The sequence below is a fragment of the Myotis nattereri genome, assembly GCF_964212035.1.
Source record: "Myotis nattereri genome assembly, chromosome: 17".
Lineage (NCBI taxonomy): Eukaryota > Metazoa > Chordata > Mammalia > Chiroptera > Vespertilionidae > Myotis > Myotis nattereri.
Window position 1 is genome coordinate 5,110,900 of NC_138092.1, and position 24,437 is coordinate 5,135,336.

Here is a 24,437-nt window from a genome sequence, read left to right on the forward strand (position 1 = left end):
CTTTAGAGAGCACGCTCTTTTCATCGCTGCATCTCCTAGGCACTTACTTTGTTATTATGTACATAATTGACTTTCCGGTAAATATTTGGTGGTTATACTTTTTTTACGCCTATGCACAGTTGGACCTAATCTGATTTCTCTGTTCTCTTCCCCTGACACTATATATATATATCAATTCCACACAATTTTAATTATTGGTGAGTAGGACTGATCCCTCTCATTTGCTCTTCTGTGTTTTTTTTCCCCCAGAAAATTTTCATAGACTTGTATGTTTCTTTTCCTCAAATGGATATAGAATAACCTTTTGAAGGTCTAAAATTAAAACCCAGAGACTGTACTTGTTGGAATTATATAATAATGCACTTTTATGATGTTGTCTGATCTGGAAACATGGTCAATAGGCTCTTAAATTCAAGTGCTTTATTCTGTTTCTAAGATGGTTTTTGAGATTGCTTTGCATATGTCAAGAACTTAAACAAATGGAATTGAATTCGATTTTATCATACACCAAAGAAGGAACGGTCTGTGTTGCATAACCAGCTGGATCTCTATACCATCATTTGAAACACTGCAGAGCTGTCCATGTGTAACAGAATGTTCTGAAGTCATAACTGTTACGTTTTATGTTTTGCTGGAGACAGAAAATTTTTAACACTTATTTGAAGAACCTCTGGGCTTGTGAATTTTATTTTTAGATGCCTGGATTATCTAATTTACATATTATCTAATAACCACTGTTTATGCCCTGACATTTGATTAAGAAGGATGAAAATAATTATAGTGTCTTATTATTTCTTGATTTATTAAGAATTAGACAGGATAAATTGGATTTTTCCTCTACGGTTTTATGCAAGCGGCACCGGTTTTCCCCCCTGTGGTTTATGAAAGTATGAAGGTGGCCAGCCAAGCCACTTGTTTTGTTTATTTCTGGGTGGCTGCAGTCAGCCTTAGGGAAGGAAGTTTTCCTTTGGCAGAAAAAGCAAAAAGTGTTTATTCATTCCATTTGTAGTAACGTTGATCCAAGAGGAGCTTTTGAGGAAAACCAGAGTGGTTAGGTCTTGAACATAAACAGCTCCGATTCATCTCCTAACTAGTAGAGAAAAGTGAAAAATTAGGATGATTAAATATAATTTATAGACAATGCAAAGTTCTAGAGCAGAAGTTCTAAACTGATGATGGTTCATTAACCAAGTATAGCCCCCTGACACTTTTTTTTGGCTTCCTGACTGTTTAGAAAATTTACTTAATTAGTTAATAACATTTAAAATTTTTTTACAAGTATACGCAGCAGCAGGGCATGTTAGTAGCAGGGGCCCCCCAAGATTAAGCATACATGTTTATTTGCCTTAGTTGGCACTTGCAACCTGATTCCTGCCGACCCCATATGTGTTTCACTTTGCAATCCGTTCTAGAGGCTCTTGAACACGGAAGTAATAGGTCTAATGCTGAAAATGCAGCTGACCTTCAACTTTGAGTTAATAGGAGATAGAATAGGAGGCGTGAAGATTCCAGGTACTGGGGGTTTGAGTGGAATATGGGATGTGTGAGAAAGAGAAGTTGTAAAGGAATCCAAAGATTTTACCTGAGCAACTGGAAGGAGAGAGGTCCATCAGCTGAGATGGGGAGACTGCAGCCATAGGTTTGAGAGGGGAAGATGAGTTCAGCTTTGGACAGGTTAAGTTTGAGGTATCTACTAGAAATCTTAGTGGATGTACTGAGCAGGCAGTGGTATGAGAGTATGGTGTTGGAGAAATGTTGAGACGGAATAAATACATTTGAGATATATGATACGTAAATCCATGGGATGAAGTGAGATCATGGAGAGGGGAGGACCTGGACTGAGCTGGGGCATGTTAGCATTTAGGGAGTTTGAGAGAAGAGTTCTGCAGAGATTTGCCTCTGGCAAATAATAGGTTATTGTCATGGAATATAATCTTCACACCTGTAATAAACCTGACATTTTACTAGTGCATTGAAACTGAAGGACCTTAAACTGTGATAGAAGATAGAAATACTAAAGGTCTCATACATGAAATTCGTGCAAGGGGGCTCGGCCCTCGCAGCCCTGGCTTTATCTGGAAGGTCGTCCTGCTGTTCGGTCTAATTAGCATATTAGCTCTTTATTATATAGGATGCTTCTTTTAATAATTTTAAGCCCCTGTTACAAGAATAAAAAGAATTACTAATTTTTCCCTTGTTATCTTGTTTCATAAGCTATAATGAGAATAGTGTACTTTTCTTAGTACACTTATTAGTCTTTGAGTGTCTTGAGGGTAACAACTATAGTGTTTTATCAGCTATTGGTGTTTTCCAGAGTGTAATATAATGCCTTACTCTTAGTAGGTCCTCTGTAAATAGTTGCTGAGTTAATCCAAGGACACACACACACACACACACACACAGCATATACTTATAATATGTAGTTGCATTCATGAATTTTATTGTTAGTTTTAATAAAATAAAGTTGTTTTAAAGTATAGTAATGTTTTAGACTTTCTTCCTTTCTTTCTTTAAACAGGTAGAGGGACGAGGGCAGAATCACCAGCACTGGCTGAAGGTAAATATGTCTTTGGGGGAAATGATTATTCAAATGCAACAAACATCATGATTTAAATTAAGAACTACATTGGCTAAACGTAATATAAGGAAATGTTCTATACATATATTGTATTGCTAAAAAATGTCTTTAGGAAATAACACCCTGTAGTGTTTAGTTTCTGGCTTAGTCTAGGAAGTAGTGGGGAAATGTAAATTTAATTAGACCTTTTTTTTACAGCTTTTCATAGTAGAGGTATGTGTTTTGTTTTGCAAATTCCCTTTTAAGTCATTTCAGCTATCACCAATATGGTTGATCAGAAGAGGTCTAAGCCATAATTCTAGTATGTTTATTTACTAATTTATGTATTTATTTGGAAGAAGGGAGAACACTTTTACATATTTCTTAATGGGAATTCTACCAATTATTGGTTTTGGTCCTTTTTAAAATGGGTCCTGAGTACTCAAACATTTATAGTCCTCTAATTAATTTAATTCTAACAAGTCAATGGGTATTTGAAAGTGTAATTTTTCTACAGACTCTTTGCGTTCAAGTGAAAATGACCAGCTTAAATCTCTTCTGGTGCTCCTCCTAGTCATAGGTAGAGATACTTCCTTTCAGAAGGTGCCTGGCCTTTTCTTAGGCCCCTGTGACAGCTCTGTAATGGTCCTGTGGACTGGAGCCCTCACCTGCGCCCTGGCCCGCAGTGCAGGAGCTCTCACGGTTTCTGGAACCATGACCTCTGTGGTCATCAGTGAACTCTGAATCCCTTCTCAGAATAGTGATTCTGACAGTTATTTTATGAAGTAAAATACATATGATTAAAAAAGGAACCAGATAATATTGAAATAGTTAACAAATATTAAAAATACAAAATTTTGATAGATCTATGCTTCTGATAGAAAATAAGCTTAGGGGACAATTCTGCTAAATACTGTAATTTTAAATAGTAATGAGTTTGCAGTTGTAATTGTAATGTAATTTGAAATTACCTCTGATTTCTGTGGATGACAAGTTCAGAGGTATTTCTAATACTCTTTGGTTTGTTGCCTAGAATCTTGCTTGAAGGATTGCTAACTTCCACCTAGAGCAGCGGTTCTCAACCTGTGGGTCGAGACCCCTTTGGGGGTCGAACGACCCTTTCACAGGGCTCGCCTAAGACCATTGGAAAACACATATATAATTACATATTGTTTTTGTGATTAATCACTATGCTTTAATTATGTTCAATTTGTAACAATGAAAATACATCCTGCATGTCAGATATTTATGATTCATAACAGTAGCAAAATTACAGTTATGAAGTAGCAACGAAAATAATTTTATGGTTGGGGGTCACCACAACATGAGGAACTGTATTAAAGGGTCGCAGCATTAGGAAGGTTGAGAACCACTGACTTAGAGGTTAGTGAGAGTTTCCCATCCAACTTCACAGGCACTGAATTCTCCTCCTGGACCCCAGATTAAGGACTCCTGTTAGTGAAAATCAGCCAGACAAATTCTTTGTTGTATTTGATAGTGCAGTTTTCTATGTTCTGTATCACTAATCTTAAAAAAGTAGCACTACACATCCATACATTAAGAAATATCCTGATGGTGTGGGCTAGAAGTTTTTGAAATAGCTTTGAAGAAACTTCTGTTTGCTGGTTAATAATCACAGAAACAGCATTCTGTGGAAAATGGTGTAGATGATGTGTTAAGCCTTGGAGTTTGCCTGCCTCCGAAGAACACACATTCTAGTTTCAGGAACATGAACTACACATCCTATACTAATAAAAGACAAACATGCAAATTGACCATACTTTCGCTATGCCTTAAGCCTCGCCCACCAGCCAATCAGAGCAACTATATGCAAATTAACCCAACCAAGATGGCGGTCAGCAGCCACAGAGCTGGAGTGAGCAGGAGGCTTGCTTGCTCCGGTGATGGCCAAGGTTCCCCGCCTGCCGTGGCCTGGCTCTGAGCTCCACTGAAAGCAACAAAGTTTCAATTATAGAAGGTAAACAAACCCCAGATACCTGCTTTCAGCTAGCTGTGGCCACGGAGCTGGAGCGAGCAGGAGTGGGTTGCCCCTGGCGCTAGAGGAAGCCAAGCTTTCCGCAGGCTTCCGCTAAAGGCAACAAAGTTTCAATTATAGAAGGTAAATAAATCCCAGAATAAAAAAGAAAAAAAGGAGAGGCTGGGAGCTTACATTGCCAGGATGCTTGGCTAGCCTGAAAACGGCTCTCAGCCCCTCACCCAGACTGGCCAGGCACCCCAGTGGGGACCCCCCACTCTAAATGGGGGTGTGGCCAGCCTGAAAACAGCCATCAGCCCCTCACCCAGGCTGGCTAAACCTCCATGGGGTGAGGGTGTCCACTGGGGTGGACATCCTCCGAGGTGTCCCACACTGCAAGAGGGCATAGGCCGGGCCTCTAGTGTTAACATAAAATAGTTCAAGATGCCAACAGTTAACCAGAGAAATGCCATCATTTGTTTCCATGGGAGGATGCAGATGGTAAGTGCTCTGATGCTTATGTTGTGGAAATGTTGGCAAGCACCAGAAGGTTACACCAGTGGAGTCAGACTGGATCTTGGTTCCAAAATCTCAGTACTTGAGTTATGGCCAAGAAAGAATTTAGAGCCCAGACTCAAACTATAAGAGAAAGTTTATTTAGAAAATCACAGAGGTAGAAGTGAGCCTAGTAGAAATGGGCCCAGGGAAAGTAACAAAGGCACAAGAAGGGCCTTGGAGTTTAGGAGAGAGAAAGGTAAATTACGGTGATGCACCTGGGGGAAGAGAAAGGGGAGAGGGAGAGTGGCTTTTCCCTAAGGCCCTAGGGCTCTTAAGGGTGGGGGTTTTAGGGGAGGTCCCAGGGAAGGATCTCAGTAGAATATTCATCAGTTTCCCAGGTGGCAGGACTTTCAGGTCTTGGCCTCCACTGATTGGTCTGCGCCAGGGCGGGGTTCATTAGTCCATGCATCTGGTCCTGATGTCAGCCACTGTGGGGCTTGTCAGGTGTTGCTGCTTCTCTGGGCCTGGAGCTGAAACACAGTTGAGGCCTAGATGTATTTGATGTGGGTCAGAACCTCATGTCCTGGGAGCTTAGTGCTGAAGAGCTATTCTGTGACCCCTTTTATGGTTCCCCCATGACTAGCAAATTGCCAGGGGAGGAAAGGTCAGGGGAGGATCCAAACCTCATGACCAGCTATGATATGAAAGGTCAGGAGGTCTGAACTGCATGACCAGCGATATGCTAGGGGAGGAAAGGTTACGCTGGGGGCAAGGTCCTTGTTTTCCCAGTTTTGCCTATTGCTAGGCACCCTGAGCGTTCCACCCTGGTGACCTTCTGAACCTGGTCCATGGTCCTTGCTCTGCTCATGTCTGTCTAATTGCCTACCACAGAAACACACACATCAAGGTCAAGACTTGTAAAACATCATCAGTGTTTTTCAGTTACATCTGCAGTAAGAGCTATACAGTGACGATGTGCCAGCCTAAGTTAGGAAGAGCCCAGAGTGGTGTCACTAAATTTGAATGTGTTCACCACCTTGTAGCTAACTACCAATAAAGGGAATGGCAGATCTATTGAAATTTGGTTGATAGCACTAATCTTTGTTTCGAAGGGAACATGGTGAGTATCCGGCTATTGGGTGTTTTGGTTCTATCAGTGTGATCCTACCCTGATGCCATATTTTAAAGATGTTCTCAAAAGCTGCATTGCCAAGGTCAATGGATTAAGCCCTACTTTCAAAAAACGAATTTGCTGCTTTCGCCCAAGTCACCAAGTTTTCTAGTCCTCAGTTTCTTTCTTTTATAGAGAATTGAGCTACATGGTTTCAAGTCACTTCATGAACCCTATATTTTGGGCTCGAATTTTGTATCCTTTCTCATTCCCTTCACTTCCTTCCTCGTACTTCAGACACGTGGTGAAAATATTCACAGTCGTTCAGTGAATTGAACTTTGGTTTAAATAAATATTGTCCTTGTGTGGCGCTTTCAAAGCTATAATTATTAGATAACATTTAATTCAGAAAACTTGGTGATACATGTATTCTGTATTTCTTTTAATGGTTTGAAAAATCCATTTAAAATTAATAAGCTCCACTATAGGAAAACATTGGAATACCTCCTATTTTTTGTTAATCTTAGTTTTTTTGCGGGGGGATTGGTGGTGAATCGGTGCTTACAGTGCTACTTAGTGAAAGGTATCAGCCTTATCCTTTGAAAATAGTCATGGAGTATGCTTTTTAAATTTACACAGGGAATCTGTCCCCACTGTCCAACTGAAGTAAAATAGTATTTTTAAAAATGATAAAATGAAAACATTCAGTTATAATTACATCTTTTCTGCAATATCAAAATGTAATGACCTGTGTTAGAGTCTTTTAAGCATAATACAAGATAGTGATTTATAAATGTAGAGTTATTCAAGTACATATCTTAAAAACTATATGATTACCAAGAAGAGAAAATTTATTTTGCTTCTGTGATCTGTTTGATTGTGATGAGCCTGGAGGAGTTATATTTAAGGGAATGATTTTAATTGCAGTTCAGGAGCAAGGGAAACATGTGGCAGTGACCGCCTGTGATGTCACTGTATGAATTCCGTTAGTGTGCCAGGCTCAAACAAAGACCTGGTAGGGAAACCTTGAAGGACATTTTGTAGTACTCTCTGTCATCTTTTCTAGTCATCATTTTTTTTTCTTAAAGTTTTAATCTCTCAGAATTTTATTTCTACTTTAGAAATTTTAATACTGGTGTTGAATTAATTTCTGTTAGGAACAATTGAAATATTATAAAACTTTTTGGATGAGTTATGTGTATTTTCATTTATGAGTAGGAAGCAGTATGGCAAAATGGTTAAGAGAATTGTTGGGACCCAGATTTGCTGGAGTGAATTTGAAGCAAGATGTTTAATCCTTCTGATCTTCAGGTTGCTCAGATGTAAAATGAGGATTGTAATGCTAACCAACCTCATAAAATGGTTGAGGATTTTACCAGGTAATCCTGTGCATATACTACTTAGCATAGTATGTGGCACACAGTAAGATCTCATTCATTGACTTTTACTTTCGTTTAGTGCTTACAGCATCCAAGGCCCTCTGTCAGATACTTTGGTTACAAAGGTGAAATTATAGTCCAACTCCAGGAAAGCTGGTTCTATGCCCTTAGTTCCTTTAGTCTCTGTTTAAGAAGGTCCTTATAGTGAGTATTTCCTAAATAACTCCCCCTAAACTTTATTCTCTTTCAGAAGCTAATCCTCACAATTACTAGATAGGAGACAGCTTGCTTGTAACTTTTTGCATGTATGAGTGTATGTATTTAGTCTGATAGATAGATGACTTTCTTTTGACCTCAGTTTAATATATGGTAAGGTATTTCAAATATTTAATAGGTTCTCAGGTGGCACAGGTATTGTTTTGTTTGGTTCTAGGAGGCCAGTGAGAACTGGTACCAATGAGGAGAAATTAACAAGTGGGTGAATTTCAGCTTAATACAAGTTTTGTGTGATTCGTGAGGGCAAGATGTATATTGGATTAATTGTGCATTATTTTATTATTGGCTGGTTTCTAAAAATTGACTGAAGTCTAAAATTTAAGTCATTTGAAAGTAGAGCACTTAATGGTGATTGTTTATAATCGAATCTTTTTTTTTTCCAAGGGAAACCTTCATAATAAATTCTTGTGAAATGGGTAATGTTAAGTTTTTCTTGTTTTTCCTTATTTCCGACACTCACCATTCTGCGCACTCCTAAATTAGTTACCTTGGAACCTTGTACTAGACCTTCTCATACCCTGTGCCTGTACCTGCTGGGAGACATAGCAGGAAGCAGTTTTTTGCTTTCTTGTTCTAAATTTTCAACTGAGGCAGTAATTTGCATTGGTGGTTTAATTTTTAATGGCTAGAGGCATGGAAGAGTACTAGTATTAGTAATCTCTGAATCTGTCAAAGATGTTGCAACAGTCTGATGTAATGCTATTTTATTATGGTTCACTTCTATGTAAGGGGCGGTACTGGCCTCCTAGTTTACTATATGTATTGCACATTCCAGTGAGTCTTTATTTAAAATAGCTTAAATAAGATTTTTTCCCTTAAAATACTAACTCTAAGTATATCCACTAGATGTCAGCATTAGGAAAGACGCAACGTAGCATGTAGTGTCACAGCCAGCAGCTGTGAGAGATGCAGTCTAACAAGTAAACTGACCTGTGTGAAGTCACATATTTTGTGATACAGTCGGGACTAGAAGTCAAGTCTCCCAGTTTCCATTGCACTGTTCATTTAGGTCACATTTCTGTAAGGCAAGTAGCTTAACTCCATATAGTTACTAGACTAATATAATATGTCGATCTTGACACGTGCTAGGGATTCATGGAGAGGTTTTAGTGCTACTATGATGCTGTGCAGCTGGGCACCCAGTAATGCCCAATTCCTGCATCTCTTCCTGTCCATTTTGCCATGGAAGGAGAATCAACGGGTCACTTGATTAATAGCTACACTAGTACCTGATGACAATAGATACTTTTGATAAGGTTAAAAGTTCAGCTAATGTCTAGAATTTCTGTGTCAGTCATATTTCAGCCAGGAAAGCAGAAACCTTGCTAGGTTTTTACAATCGGGGATTTAACATATGGATTGATACACATGAGCATTGGAAGCCTGAGCAAAAAGAGGATGCTGAGGTCCGAGCATGTGTATTCACAGCACCTCTGACACCAAATGTGTGGGATAACCCCTTCCCCTCTCCCCCCGCCTCCCTCCCCCCCAGCCAGTTCTCCAGCTCTCAGGACACTAGCTGACTGTCCTGCAATTCACTCTGACTCTGACACTGACTTCGTGGCATTAGTGCTGACCCCACAGGTTCAGGGCTCAGTCCCATAACATTGCCATCCACTCCAGCTGCCAACCACAAGTCCTAGACCTATGCACTGTGACCAGACAGTTGTGAATTGGGGATTCCCATGATTCCTTCTTAGGTTCAGTAATCTGCTGTAATGGCTCCCAGAGCTCACTTCACTTCCTAGTACCGGTTTACTGTAAGGGATTTTTATGAAGGATGCAAATGAACAGCTCGGTGGAGAGGTCCATCGGGTGAGGCCTGGAAGTGTCCTGAGCATAGGAGCTCTGTGCAGTGGGGTGTGCCACCCTTCTAGCATGCAGATGTGTTTACCAACCTGGACCGTCTTCAAACCCTGTCACTTAGGGTTTTAAAAAAGTATTTTTATGGAGGTTCCATTGTGTGGGCAGGACTGATTATAAATCATTGGCCATTTGTGATCAGCTCAGTCTTCAGTCCTCTCCCTTTCCCAGAGGCCAGGAGCTGGGGCTGAAAGCTCCTTCCCTCTGATCATGCTTTCTGATAAGGCGCCTCTATCCTGAAGCTATTTAGGGGCCTGCCAAGAGTCACCTCATTAAAATGAGAGCCTCCGTCACCCAGGAAATTCCAGGGGATTAGGAGCCTTGTGTGAGGAGCTGGGATTAAAGACCAAATATACAGTTCTTTTTTAGTCACTTGAGGTAACTTAGATATTAATGGTAACCACAGGAAGCAAATACCACTTCTAAAGCAGGGGAACTAAAGGGAGGAGGAGGGCTACCCCGTAAGTCTGGAAGCTCAGACCTCTGAAGGGCTAGGCCAGGGGTGGGCAAACTTTTTGACTCGAGGGCCACAATGGGTTCTTAAACTGGACCGGAGGGCTGGAACAAAAGCATGGATGGAGTGTTTGTGTGAACTAATATAAATTCAAAGTAAACATCATTACATAAAAGGGTACGATCTTTTTTTTTTTTTTAGTTTTATTCATTTCAAAAGGGCCGGATCCAGCCTTTGGGCCTGCCCACGGCTGGGCTAGGTCCTGCACTGCTGCTCCAGTTCACAGGAAGCCAGAGCCTGGAGCCATGCCTGTCTTTTGCTGACAGGAAATGCTGATGGGATTTGAAAAACAGAGAGAGGGGGACCTTCTTTGTTCTCACCTGCCAATCTGCTGTTAGGCTTGGGGGTGAGAGATAATAGAAAAGTAAGTCACAGTCCACCTCTGACTACTCAGCACTCACTTATACATGTATAACAGTGAGGACATTTTCATGCTGCTTCTCAGAGTTCTGGTTCTTGGATAGCTCCTGCCCAGATTGTCTAGGGGTACAGGTAGAGGAAAACCCCGGGGAATATGGAGTCCCGGAGGGGATGTCACGTCTGCTCACTTTATCACATCCAGTGGAACCATGAGTGGGGAGAGAGTGGAAGTCCTGGGGGGCTCAGATTCTACTCAAGCACGCTGACCACACAAAAGTCAGAAAACAGAAGAGCAAGAGAAGAAGGGAGATCTTGGTTATGCCACTTAATGAACAAATACTTGCTGCCTACTGGTCATTGTGCTAGAACAGAAGGTACTGTTTAGTTACTTCCCTTGTTGAGAAGAAAGGGGAAAGAAGGAAGTGAAGTGGGTGTGGGAAGAAGGCTAAGGTGTGATGTGCATTGGCGGTGTAGTCACTAGAGACAACAGCATATTGTCAGGTAGCTATTGCAAATGCTTTACTACTAGGCTTGCTTGAGTGGTTATCTCCATTATTCTGGCTCTCACCTCTTGGTGGTGTTAAAGGCCTTCCCTGAAGTTAGTCCACTCACTACCTTCAGCTGCCATGTTCCTAATGTGAGTCGCACCGTTTCAGAAGTTCGGAAGGAAGTATGATTATGCCTCTCCTTTAAGTAATTGTGTACCCAGCTGATCCTTCAGAAAAGTGGTGCCACTGCATCCCACTATGTACAGGTATGAAGTTAATTCAGTAGGTTCTTATTGGACATTTACTCTGCACTCTGTGGAAGATTTACTTGTAGCAGAGGTGCACCAAATACACATTGGGCCAGTCAAGTCAATATTCAGCTAAGACCAAGGCCAAAGTCATCATAGAATAAGCTTTTCAGATACGTTAATAAATCTGGAAATTTATCAAAATTTAATGACTACAGTGTTATTAATTTTAATAGTCAGATTTTGAAGGTTGGACATATTAAAACATTTTTTGTTTTTACACTCCTGTTCATAGTCACTCTGCTGTTCATATGCAATATTAAATCCACCTGTGCTTTCAGAAGGTGATGTTGCAGCTTCATAGAAATAGTTCTACAGTAAGGCTTTGTGCCATGTTTGGGGAAGGAGAATATTTTCAGAAGCAGATGTGCTAATGTGAGATTGTTGGTATCATTTGAATTTTTTTGGAGGTTTCTACTGTTTCAGCTTGTACCTGCTGCTCTATGCAATCACCTGAGATCTAAAAATGTGGAATTGGAGTTATGTAAGTGGCTTTCCAGATAGCAAAACTGTAAGTTCCCACCTGCCTTTCAACTTTGCATTCACCTCCTGGCATTATTTGCTGTGTAGTAGATTGATCAGAAGGAGCTTTCTGGCATGTGCCATGTGATATTTCTGTAATTGCTCATTTTGGCTATTTCTTCAGCAGGTTCCAGCAGATGAATTACAGTCTCTGAAAGCACCATTGCCTATTAGTAATATTTTTTGTGTTGGCATTGTTATTATCTTCAGAGTACAATATCAATACTTTTTTTAAGTGTTAAAGCAGATTTTTAACCTGTAATAGCTGCTTGGCTGACTATATGACAAAGCAATTCCAGCATCTCTTGTATATCTGGTAGTTTGTCTTTGGAAGAAGAATTATGAAAGTGATGCACTTTATTTTTGCTCATGCAAAATATATTTTATTATATTACAGTGTGTTGTAGTTTCTGAACATACAACATAAGGGCAGATTTCCCTAATAATCAACATTTTGAAAATTCTTAATAGTTGTACACAAAGTTTATGGCTTTTACAGAAAGGAAGAAAGACAGACAGAGGCTGTCTTCATCTATCTTATTGAGAAGGCAGTGAGCTCTTTTAAAATTCTAAGGCCTTTTTAAAAAAGACTTAGTTTTCAATTGTCAGTATTTATTTTGGTCTTTCCTCTCTCCTCCTTGGAACACTCCTATAATTTTACCAAGTTTTGTTTCTGTGCGGATTTCTAATCATGCAGTTATTCAACAAACATTTGTGGCTACCTCCAACATCCTGGGCATTGTTCTAGGACAGTGGTCGGTAAACTGCGGCTTGTGAGCCACATGCGGCTCTTTGGCTCCTTGAGTGTGGCTCTTCCACAAAATATCACTTGCGGGCGCGCACGTACAGTGCGATTGAAACTTTGTGGCCCATGTGCAGAAGTTGGTATTTTGTGGAAGAGCCACTCAAGGGGCCAGCGAGCCGCAGTTAGCCAACCACTGTTCTGGGACGTGGGGATGGAGCACTATACAAAGCAAAGCCCTGCCTTCTTCAGGTTCACCCGGCCGTGGGGGACAGGTAACCAAAGGGGTGACTGTGTGTTAGAGTGTGGTGACCATCCATTTGGGAAGGTGACGGTGATGGGAGAGGGGACGGGACAGATGGGTTGGTCAGGGAAGCCTTCCATGCGTGGTCTAGAGGAGCAGTGTGCTGGATGGAGTTCATTAGCTTGTCATTGATGGTCTATGGACAAAGCATTTCAAACCAGGAGTGGTTGTTTCTTTTTCTTTCTTTTATTGGTAAAAAATGTAATGAAGGCATTTCACACATGGAGGATAAATTGTTGGAGGTTTGAGGCGATTTAAAAAAAGCCTGTGGAGTGGTCACCTGGCAGAGTGGGAGAGGAGGTTGATGGGAGGTATGTAGCAGGATCACTGGACAAAACAGGATGTTCATTGAAAGTATTGATTCCTAATAGGAGGACACTTGTGCCCCCAGGGGCTATTTGGCAGTACCTGGAATCCGGAAATATTATTGGTTATCACACCGGTGCTGGGGAGATAACCTGGAATCCCGGGTGCTGCTAAATAGCTTACAATGCGCAGGGCAGACCCCACAGAAAAGAACTATGTGGTTCAAAGGTTAATAGCGCCAAGTTTAAGAAATCCTGATTTAGAATGAAGCTAGTCACTGTTGAGTTTTGCTTCCTTCTCATCCCCCACTTGGAAATATTAAGTTTATAAACTGAACTGAAGAAAACTGATGCCAAAAGAGTGAATCAGATTGTGCTGTGGGTGCTGAAAGAGTAAGTGGGGGATGTGGTAGGAGATAACGGGCAGGGGTGCCACTGCCCTTGATAAGATGGTCAGAGAGAAGGCTCTCTGGAGAGGGCACTTGAGATAAGGCCCCAGGAAGGATGGAGCAGCCTGCCATGGGACTAGCCTCCAGGCAGAGGAGACAGCACTGGTAAGCCTGGAGTTTAAAAGAGGAAAGAAAGCAACTGCACCTGGTAGGAACTTTCTAGAGAGAACTAGTGTATTAACTGTAGTGCAGAGCTTAGAGTTGTGTTTCTTTTGGCTTCTGTTTTAATTACGAAAACTTCAAGTGCTTTGTGGGGAATGGTCTGCTGTAGTTAGTAAGTGCCTCTGTGAGCTCAGACATGCCGCAGACCGCCGGCCAGGAAGAGCGAGTTCCTCTCCAGATGCATCGCCAGTGTTGAAACCAACATGCAACGTAAGAGCTCACTGCCACAAAATCCCACCAGAAATATCACGAACACTGGAAGTAAATTATAAATTACACTTGGTTTCTATGTATTAAATTTCTCCTTAGCTTACTCAATGAATATCTACAATATTTAGTTTGAATCCAAGAATTACAATAAAAAGTAAACTGAAAGAAAATTCTTTAGCTTTTTCCTCCTAAATTCTGATCGTACGACTCGCAGTTTACTGTTCTAAATATATTTATCAATTACTTTGAAATAGTGCCTCTAGAATAAATCAGTAGCATTTTGGACCAAGTTGTATAGAATCGGAAAGTTCTTTTATATATATTTTATCCTTTGCATCAGATTTATGTATTCATCTGAAGCTTAGAAGTCTTATTATTCAGAACTCTTTTAGATGCAAATGACCGAAACCCAGATCAGCTAAACAGGTAAAGGGAAAGTTGGTTGAAAGAAATGAGGGTATCTTAAAACCTGAGGAAAATCTAGCAGCTAAACTGAGGGAAATGGCAGCTGGAACCTGGGAAAGAATGGAATCACAAACCAAGGACTTGAGGACACCTTCTGGGGCTTTCTGCATGGGGCCTCTGTTGTATTACATCCGCTGGCGTCATTCTTATGTGACTGCCTGGCTGCTGGGGGTGTGGAGTGTGTGTGTGCAGGAAACAAGGCTGCCACTCCCTCCAGAGCTGCTTTCCGCCGGCTCTGCTGTTGGAGCAGATCCTCTAGCTCTGCCGTGGCCATACCGCAGCAGCAAGTAGATGCCAGGCTTCCTGTACCCCCCTGTCAGTTTAGGAAGCCTCTGCAGTGATGTTTATTATTGTGGACATTGTACGGATGAGACGTGGAGAAGTCAGGAATCCTGACTAAAGTCCCAGAGCTGGGAAGTGACAGAGTTAGGGTTTGAATCCAGGCAGTCTGACAATGGACCAGAACCAACAATTAGCCACCATATCGTATTCATTGAAATCAGCCACACCGAGGGGATGGAAGGTTTTGTTTTGTTTTTGGCTGAAGAGTTAAACAGTGCAAGACTAGGATGTGGTTTTACTTTTTTTTGTTTTTCCTTATAAAAAAAAGATATGACCGCTGATAACACAATGAACTGTTTTCAGATCTTTGAAATGAGACACACATGGTATGGGTGATGGCACAGCATCTTTCATGGGTGCATGGGGCTGCTGTTGTACTACATCTGGGGTTCCCAGCCAGGGGCGATGTTGCCCTGTGGCATTTGGCAATATCTGGAGTTATATTCAGTTGTTCCAACCTGTTGTGTGAGTTACTGCTGGCCTCTAGTGTCTACAGGCCCAGGATGCTGCTGCTAAGGGTCCTACAATGTGAGACAGGCCCAGTTTTAATTGTGCTGAGGTTGTGAAACTACTAGATACACTGGGCCATTTCAAACTTAGAGTCTATTAGGGTCGCCAAAGGAGGTACGCATGAGGCCAAAAGTGGTAAATAATTATGAATTTATTAGGTCATCTGGAAACAGGTGGGCTGAATCCCAAAATGGCGCCAGCAGCTTGGGACCAGGGAGTCAGAGATTTTAAAGGACACTAGGCGGGCTTTTTCGGAGGGGAATTCTCTAGGCAGTCTGGATCCTGGGCAAGTCCAGAGGAGAAAGATAATGGTCTTAGCAAATAGAACGCGGTCTAAGGAAAGGGAATGTTGTGAAATGGGCTAACGGTCAGTTTCCCAGGGGAGAGGGTATCATTCCATTATTTGATCAGATCTAACTGTCTATTTGGACTGAAGAGGTAAGAAATGCTAAATTTTTGAGTACTTGGGGAGAGTGAATAGATCAGACCAAGTATGAAGCCAGGTGACAAGGGGTTAGGGTCACATTTGGCTAGGACGCCTCGAAAGTAGGACTAAATGGTGAAGGGGAGATAAGAAGGTGGAGCAGACAAACTTGGCTAGTTTCAGTGTTTCTCTGAGAATCACCTGTGGCTTACAAGTAAAAAGGTAAGGAAAGGAATCTCTCCCTCCTCTCTTCCTCCGGCACCTCTTGATGGTCTCATAGGACTAGGGCAGTGGTCAGCAAACTCATTAGTCAACAGAGCCAAATATCAACAGTACTTCTTCAAAATAGACTGGCCCAGGCCGAAAACCGACTTCTGTGCTTGGGCCATGAAGTTTCCATTGCACTGTAAGTGCGCCCCCACATGGTATTTTGTGGAAGAGCCACACTCAAGGGGGCAAAGAGCTGCATGTGGCTTGCGAGCCGCAGTTTGCCGACCACGGGACTAGGGTAATCTGTTGTATATTTGGTCTCAGTTCTAGTGAGAGAGTTTATGTATTTGGAAACAGAAATTCCATATATATATGAAAGCTTTTAAAAAGTAAAGCTGTGAAATAGGTTATTTCTAAATGGTTCCTAAAACTTATTGAATAAATTTAGTAGCCAGTTTGAAGTAATTGTTTGGATGTGATTGATGATTTTGGAGCAGTGTTTATATTTTCCTTACTGTAAAAGTTTGGTATTATTAAACTTTTTATCATGTACTAGAGGCCTAGTGCACAAAATTTGTGCACAGGTAGTGTCCCTAGTGGCTGCTGGCTCCCAGCCAGGGCCTCCCTTCCTCTGCTGCCAGCTAGGGCCTTCCTTCATTCCACACCTCCCCCTGGTGGTCAGCACACGTCATAGCGAGCAGTCTAACTCCCAATTGGTTGAACTCCCGAGGGGACACTTTGCATATTAGGCTTTTTTACATATAGATAGATAGATAGATAAGAGAATTAAAGCTTAAACAGTTCCCTCTGAGTGTTGATCTCAGCTAATCCATTTGTGTAAAACATTGTACAAACTATTTCCAGTGAACCTCTATGTCATAGGGATTTTGATATAAAAAATAAGACAGATCTCTACCTCTCCCATTGGGAGATTGTTTTGAAAGAAAGGAGACCCTTCATTATTTACCGTATTTGTGAATAAATTAGATTGTCCTTAAAATTGTCTAAGAAATGTGTGTGTCAGTCCAACAAATAACTGTTATACATGTACTGTTATTTCCACTTTGTGGAGTTTAAAGTTAGGGACATAGGCCATTGTCTGGGGAGTAGGTAGAGGAAGAGGTATCAGCACAGGTGGCCAGAAGTACTGACTCTTTTCAAACTTCCTGTATGGGGATGAATAATAAGATGTCTCCTTTCATTGATTAAAAAATATTGTTGCTTTTATGTTTTGTTTCATTTATATTTGCCAGCAGTTCCATATTTGGAGAAAAAGTATTGAGATTGGGGGTGGAGGAGTGTCTGTGCACTGTAGTCTGACTTCCAGTAGTTACTGCCACTTCCAGGTTTGAATCTGGCTTCCTGATGGTCCTGACACCGCCCTCCACATCCATCCACACTGAGTCATGGAGAATTCGTGCAAGATTTACTATGCCAATACCTTATTTTTACTGTTTCCTCTGCAAACTTACTAAGTTATGGTAATTCTGGATCCTTCATACTGGTTTGCTGTGTTAACTTTTAAGTTACATACATTGTATGGTTGTATCTAGTTAATATTGTTGAATAATCAGTCTGAGTTAAACAATAAAATGTTTGATTAATTTTCGGAGTATAGAAAATGTAAGAAATATTGTTTTATGTGTGGTAAAAATTTTTAAGTAGGTTATTGGTAACTGCCTTTAGTCTTGAATGGTTAAATATGGTTTGAATACTGTTTTCCTTGTATTCCCAAAGGATTTGATCTACAGAAGGAAAATACCCCTGTTATTTAAAAATATGGTCTCAGTATTTACTTACTTGAGAAATCTATTTTGATGTTCATTTAAACTGGGAATATATGCCTCAAATGTTATAAAGAAGTAACCTACCACAGATTAGCCAAATATAAGTATTGCAAGTTATATGTAAAAATCTGATCTTTTTCCAACTTGCTGTATGTAACTTTTTTGATCTGTGGAAAAGAGGACAAGAGCTGTAAACTCAGAGCCACCTGTGCTTTTGTTGTGCCACATTTTCAGTGCCAGGAGCACATAGACCTGCACCTGTTGGTAATTCCGAGCAAGCCAGCCTTTGCCGAACCCCAGGCCTCTGCTTAAACTTTTTTACTGGAACTAAATGATGTTGCCATTTTTATTTTTAGGTTTGCTGGCATGGGTAATCTCATTAAGGTGCTAACCAGGGACATAGACCACAATGCAGCACATTTTTTCTTGGACTTTGAAAGTAAGTCTCTTTAGCCCTTCACAGCTGGTGCATAATGGTAAAGGTGAAAGGTGAATGATCCTCACACCACAGTGAAGGCCAGCCAGAACATTTGTTAATGAAGTATGGGGAATCAAAGTTTGCATGATTTTTTTCCCTAATTGTAGGCAAACATCACCATCATACATATAATTCTTTAGTTTTTCATTTGCTAAAATCATGTTGAGTCTGTAGCCAGTGCTGTCCTTTCATTAGTCCATGAAGCAAGGAGCCTTATGATGAACATTCTACTAGTATGCCTTGGTGACATGCTCACATTCCTGCCATCGGCGGCTGGATACCGTCGAAGTGTGCTACGCATCAGAATCAGTACTTAAATGACTGCCACCAGTTACAAATCCAAATTTGGATAGAAATAGCCGCTTTATTTCATGGCATACAGGAAGTAAGTTTAACATTCTACTCCTTTATAATGAAATGCAAAGGTGAGCTGTGGCCAAAATTCTTGATATTTGGCTTTGAAATAAATTGTTGTTTTTCGGCGCAATTTTGAACAAGATTATATGTGAATAATTCTTGATCAGAAATTTCTCTTCCAGAATACTAGCACTGTTGGAATACTTAGAGAATTTTTCATTATAAGGCCACTAATGAGACTTGTCTTGGGAGAATTTTGCGAAGAATCAGAGCAACAGTTGTGCCATTATGTACAGGAAGCCACATTTCACCTCTAGGTCCTCCACATCAACCGTGCGAGCCCGGTTTGCTGTCGCCCGAGCACAGTCTGGGTAACCTGAAGGACGAATTCATGGCCTAATGAACATTTTCCCTTTTGCTATTGAAACAAAAAATCCATTTCCAATGTTCTTTTTCATAAAGGGATATTTTCTCTTTTCTCATTCTTGTCTTGACAGGTACCTTAACATGGGGAATCTTCTTAAAGTTTTGACATGCACAGACCTTGAGCAGGGGCCAAATTTTTTCCTTGATTTTGAAAGTGAGAAGATGATTTTATATCTATTTCTCTTTGCCTGCAGTAGACTGCGTTTGTCTTGCACTAAATGAATGTTTCCACTTTGCCATCTGTTTAACTGCTTTGCATGACTGAGCTATGAATTGTTTGAGTAAAATTTCTGGTGCCTTCTAGAACTGGAAATCCTATTTTATAGACTAAATTGTAAAATGCTTTTATTTGAATTGTTACAAGAGATATCTCTTTAGTTGAGCATTATTTTACAATTTGAGATCTCAAATGAAAACATTTAAGATTCTCATATGAAAACATTTCTATAAAAATTTTGGTGGAAATTTGTTAATAGAAGCAATTTTTGAGGGGAATTATTGCAGTTTAGGAAAATTAAATATTAACTCCATGTACTATTGAAGTATTTTAATACAAATTGGTTCTTGAAGGCCATTCAAAGCTTAGTATTGGCATAATATTAAAAGGTAAGTGTGAACCTTAATTATTTAATCTTTGTATATAATTAATTTGAAAAGTTAAGAAACTCATTATATGTACTTATTTCAGGAGTTAATTTTTTTCTAACTCTATAAAGAAAATAATGGGTTCACAGACCTTTAAGTAATTTGCCTTCTGTTTGTTTTATGTTGCATGACCTATTGTAATATGGTCTAAGGGTGGCAGGTAAGTGTCATTGACCCCATGCATGTTGAAAAGCTTTTGCTTTTTTGGCTGTCTGTCTGTATTGCTTTAGCTTGTCTGGTTGTCAAATCAAGAACAATGATATTAAATTGGTGTTTTAGTGTGAATGTTGCTATTTTAACTGATCATTAGGAAATTGTTAGGAAAGGGTGAAGAGAGAGCCTTAGATTGTAAATCATGCGAATTCTTAAATACCACTAAGGTTAAAACATTTGAACAGGTATTTAAGTACTTAAACTTTAAGACCTTTTCTGGTTTTAAAAACAAAATAAATCCCTGAAAATAAATCCCCAGAGAGTCACTGCATTTTTCATCAACTTCAGTTTAGTTTATGTGATATTATTCAATTCATGCTACTTTATGAATAATTTAAATATTTTTCTTAAAACCAGGACAGTTCCTATGCACACATTAATTTATTGTTCTTCTACATTTTATGGAATAATTTATGGTCTCTGATACTTTTCTAATTTTATTACATTTCTATCAATGTTCTATTCATAGTTTGGTAGTGTGTGCAAGCTAGCAAAGAGTAGTAATGCTAATATCAGGACCATAATAAATTGTGGGTTTTTAGGGGAACATGTAGTTAAATAAATACTGGTTTTCTTGACCCTTCTCAACAATTTAACAAGACTATTATAAGTGCATGTTTAGCATGAATTTTAATCAGCTTGGGGATGTTGAGCAGATTGCTGACTTGAAGGTTATTCTTTCAGATGAGGCAACTTACATTAAAGCTGTATTTTAGTTTATTTGCATCTATTTCAAACTTGGTCTTGTATATTTTTCTGCTATTCTGTCTCCCTTTTACTCTGTCTCAAATTCCTTACATTTGCAGAATCTTGGCTCTGACACAGTCAAGATCTTGTTCAAGACTTGGCACTTGATCTTTTTATAAACCAAGCTTTAGGTTGTGGTCCAGTGAGAAGTATGAGTTTACTGTAGTGTTTAAAATATTATTTGGTCTTGGTTTCCTAATCTGGGATAGGTTTGGATCGTTATCCTTAAATTTAAATAGTTAATTTAGTGCCAGGAAAAGGTCGGAATTGCTAACAACAACAATTTCCAATCATGAAGAACTACATGTAAAGTGTTAACTTCTTACAGGCAGCTGTAAGTTAAAGAATGACATTGTTGCCTATATCAGCCAATGTAGAACTTTTGGTTTGACACTTACTGGTATACTGTAAGTGCAATTTAGTAAAAACATTCTGTATCCTAGGCCAGAGTTTGCCTGTTATTTCTTATTTAGATTTTTAAAATATGTTTTCTTTTGATTCTAACTTAATCAGTTTTATCTTTCATTCATTTGTCTTTTATAAAAAAACTTTTATGGTAAAAGTTTACCTTATGATTTGGCTACTAGAGTGACCCATGAGATGGGTCAAAAATGGGCAACATATTTGATGTGCCAGTTCCTTATGATTACAGAGAATAAAGCCACATTCTTATTGAATAAAATATCAAGTTCTACATTTTTATTTCTAGATGAACAGTAATATTAGGTTACCATTGTAATTTAGGTTTATTTTAGACTGTAGGTACAAAATAAAGACTGTCTTTACTGTAAGTCATTACTCTCTTAACTTTAGCATGTGCACACACGTGCTGTTTTTCACTTCAGTTCAACATCCATTTATGCTGAGCCTCCTGCCTGCCGACAAGTAGGTGCCGGAGATGCAAAGATACAACTCCTACCTTTGGAGAGTTCTCAGTCTTGTGGGATAGATAGAAATGCAAATTAATAATAATCTTTACATAGTTTACATCCCAGGTATAGCTCAGGAAGGGATTGACTTTACCTTGCAGGGAGTAGACTTTCTGATGGTGATGTTTGAGTTGTGTTGTGGAGGTGCAATAGAACGTTTCAGGCAAATTTAGTGAAGGACATTGAAGAAGGAGTATTTATAAAGGCCTTTAAGGCATGAAATGCCAATCCATGTTCATTGTAACATACTGTTACCTGTTCTTGAAGTACTAGAAAGAGTGTCTCTTTCTTAAAACAAGCTATACCTATAGGATAAGATTTTATATGAAATTCTTGATAACGATTCCATTAACATATAAGCTCCGATTTGCCCCATAAAATTTGGCAGCACTTATGGTAATGACAGCATATATAAAAAGCACTGAGATGGGGCCCGTATACTCTGTTCTTGTTCGTGGAATTATTTTATAATGACATTGTTAAGATACTAGTCATTCTAATGACAAATTGTTAGCCAAATAACTAGTGTGTGTGTGTGTGTGTGTGTGTGTATCTCCACTCATCTGTGGTTCCTAGGAGAAGAGGGACTTTTATTTTTATGACCCTTGCCAATCTTATATAGTGCTTTGTAAATGATAGAGTTCAGTGTTTGTTAGTTACTCTTGATTCACTTATTTTCAGTTAGACCACAGTGCGAGAGTAAAAATAGGTGAATGTTTGTAAATGAGAAATAGAACCTTACTTCCTATGATTCTTTATTTTAGTGCCTTTCCATTTAATCATACATTTCCTCTAATTCTTCTGTCTTTTGTGTTACCTGTCTCCCCTCCTTTCCATCTTTTACAACTATTGATACCCACTTCTTTAGTCTAACTTTATTTGCCATTTTAACTTCTGTATATTTTCTATTGCTTTTGCTCTGTACTTTGAAATATTTTTATTCTTATGGTCTTTCCTTATTTTTTTTTTTCTAAAATGATACAGGATTTTATTTGTTCAAACATGAAAATGCATAATGGTGTCCTTTAACTCATGCTGGAGTTATATTTATATTTACCATCTCTGTGCCTTATCATTCATGCCACAAATATTTATTATAGAAAATCTGCTAGTTACTGAGTTTGCATACCATTCAGTGGTATCTACTATACATTGAGCTCCCTGCCTTGATGATATTTATGGAGTTAGAGTATAAATATTTATTGAGCGAATGAATGAATGGATGCAAGATTAAAGCAGATAGACCCTTTATCACAATTATCATTTTTATGTGATTTGCTTTTTATCTTTTTTCTTTTGTAACTGATCTTTGCCTCTTTTTGTACCATAACAGCTTCAATTTTTAAAAAACCTTTATTGTTGAGAGTATTACAGATTTCCCCTTTCCCCCCGCCCGACTTCAATATTAACACTTATTTTCAGTGACTCTTTATAGGCAAGTGGGGTGAAATTATTACAGTATTTACTTTTTACCTTCAAACAGTAAGAGCAACGGAAACATGCTGTAATTGCCCTTGAACAGCTTTTAAATAAGCCTGGTGAGTTAGCACTGTGCTTACTCCCAGTAGTAGATACATCCTTTTGCAATCAAATGACTATCCCTTTGTTAGCCGGCTAAGTAGCAGGTTTTTCCTTTAACTAATACAATTTTTAATTCTTTGCTCTGAAAAATCAAAGTGACAAGTCTTGGGTGCATTATATGATACCATTTTTTTGAACAAATGCTTTCTTTTATATAGCCTTTCCCCCTCCCTAGTATCTCACCTTTTGCATGACTTGCTCTCAGTAAAGTAGTGCTTACCTGTCTGCTATTTTCTGTTTGTCTTCATTTCTACAGCAGTCTTCAGCAGCTTTCAAAATTATCAATGTGACTCTCCTGTGGCAGTCTAAAACTGTTCAATCAGTGTGGTGCTGGGGGCTGTCCCACCCTTAGGGGAAACTGAAGTCTTTGCCTTTGTTTTTTAAGTTTCTTGTTATTTATTAAATCTTTAATAATCATGAATCACTCCCAAGGTCTATTCAAATCTACTTGATAATGTTTCTTTGTCTGTAAGTCTCACTGTCACATTTTTCTTTTAACAACTAGTCACCACACCAAAAATACATAGTAATTGCAAACTTTACAAATACCTTTTGGTCTCTAACAGTCAAAATATTGTCCTTTGTCATGAATTCCCTCTTCATGAATTTAAATTATGTGTCTCCTATTGGTGTTTGTCTGTAGTTTCACAACCCACGTGAAAAAGTATAAAGTTGACTGTTTTTGCATGTAAAGAGTATTTTCTCTGCTGCACCTGGTGTAAGTATAAAAGTTACAAGGTGTACTTTTTAAAAGTGTGTGTCTAACCATGACTTTGGAGAACAAGGTCTGGCTAAATGTGAGAGGATATTACTGCTAAATGACAGACTGATTTTTAAAGTCATTTAGCTACAATATCAGTATTCACTCCTAGTAATACCTGTATAGCTTTGGACACAGTTTTTAATTGGCTCCTCTTATGTAATTATTTTGTCAAATAGAATTTTCATTCAAAAAGTGCATGATTTCTGAAAAGAAATTTGAAAAATAAGGGAACAGATGTGAACACAAATCGTTAAGTTGGCTTTGCATGTAAATGTTACTGTGTTATGTTTTTGTAGTACTGTCTTAAATATGTTGAAATTAAAATTTGGTACTGTAATTGTTGATTTAAAAATGTGTGGTATGTTTTTGACTAGTTGGCAGGTTTAATAAGTGGGATTGAACTATGACTTGTCCCAAGCACAAAATAAAGTTACAGTAGTTAGGCATCTGGGGTCCTAGTTTCATGTGTCAACTTAGTTTTCTTAAATTTTCTAAGGAAAGGAATAAATATAGATCATTGTGTATTTGTGGGGAGGG

The 24,437-nt window shown here is 39.2% G+C and overlaps 1 protein-coding gene across 19 annotated transcripts in view; it reads left to right on the plus strand.

Moving 5' to 3' along the window:
- CYRIB (CYFIP related Rac1 interactor B) overlaps positions 1 to 24,437 on the plus strand; it is a 112,125-nt gene that overhangs the window by 66,755 nt on the left and 20,933 nt on the right. For 11 of the 19 annotated variants that reach the window (XM_081111478.1, XM_081111467.1, XM_081111480.1 and 8 more), the window contains 2 exons: positions 2,519 to 2,557; positions 19,094 to 19,176. In XM_081111478.1, the coding sequence (XP_080967604.1) occupies positions 19,104 to 19,176 (73 nt within the window). In that variant the 5' untranslated portion in view covers positions 2,519 to 2,557; positions 19,094 to 19,103. Of the gene's footprint in view, positions 1 to 2,518; positions 2,558 to 18,117; positions 18,201 to 19,093; positions 19,177 to 24,437 lie in introns of all 19 variants that reach the window. The other 8 variants (XM_081111473.1, XM_081111474.1, XM_081111471.1 and 5 more) reach the window with 2 other exon arrangements.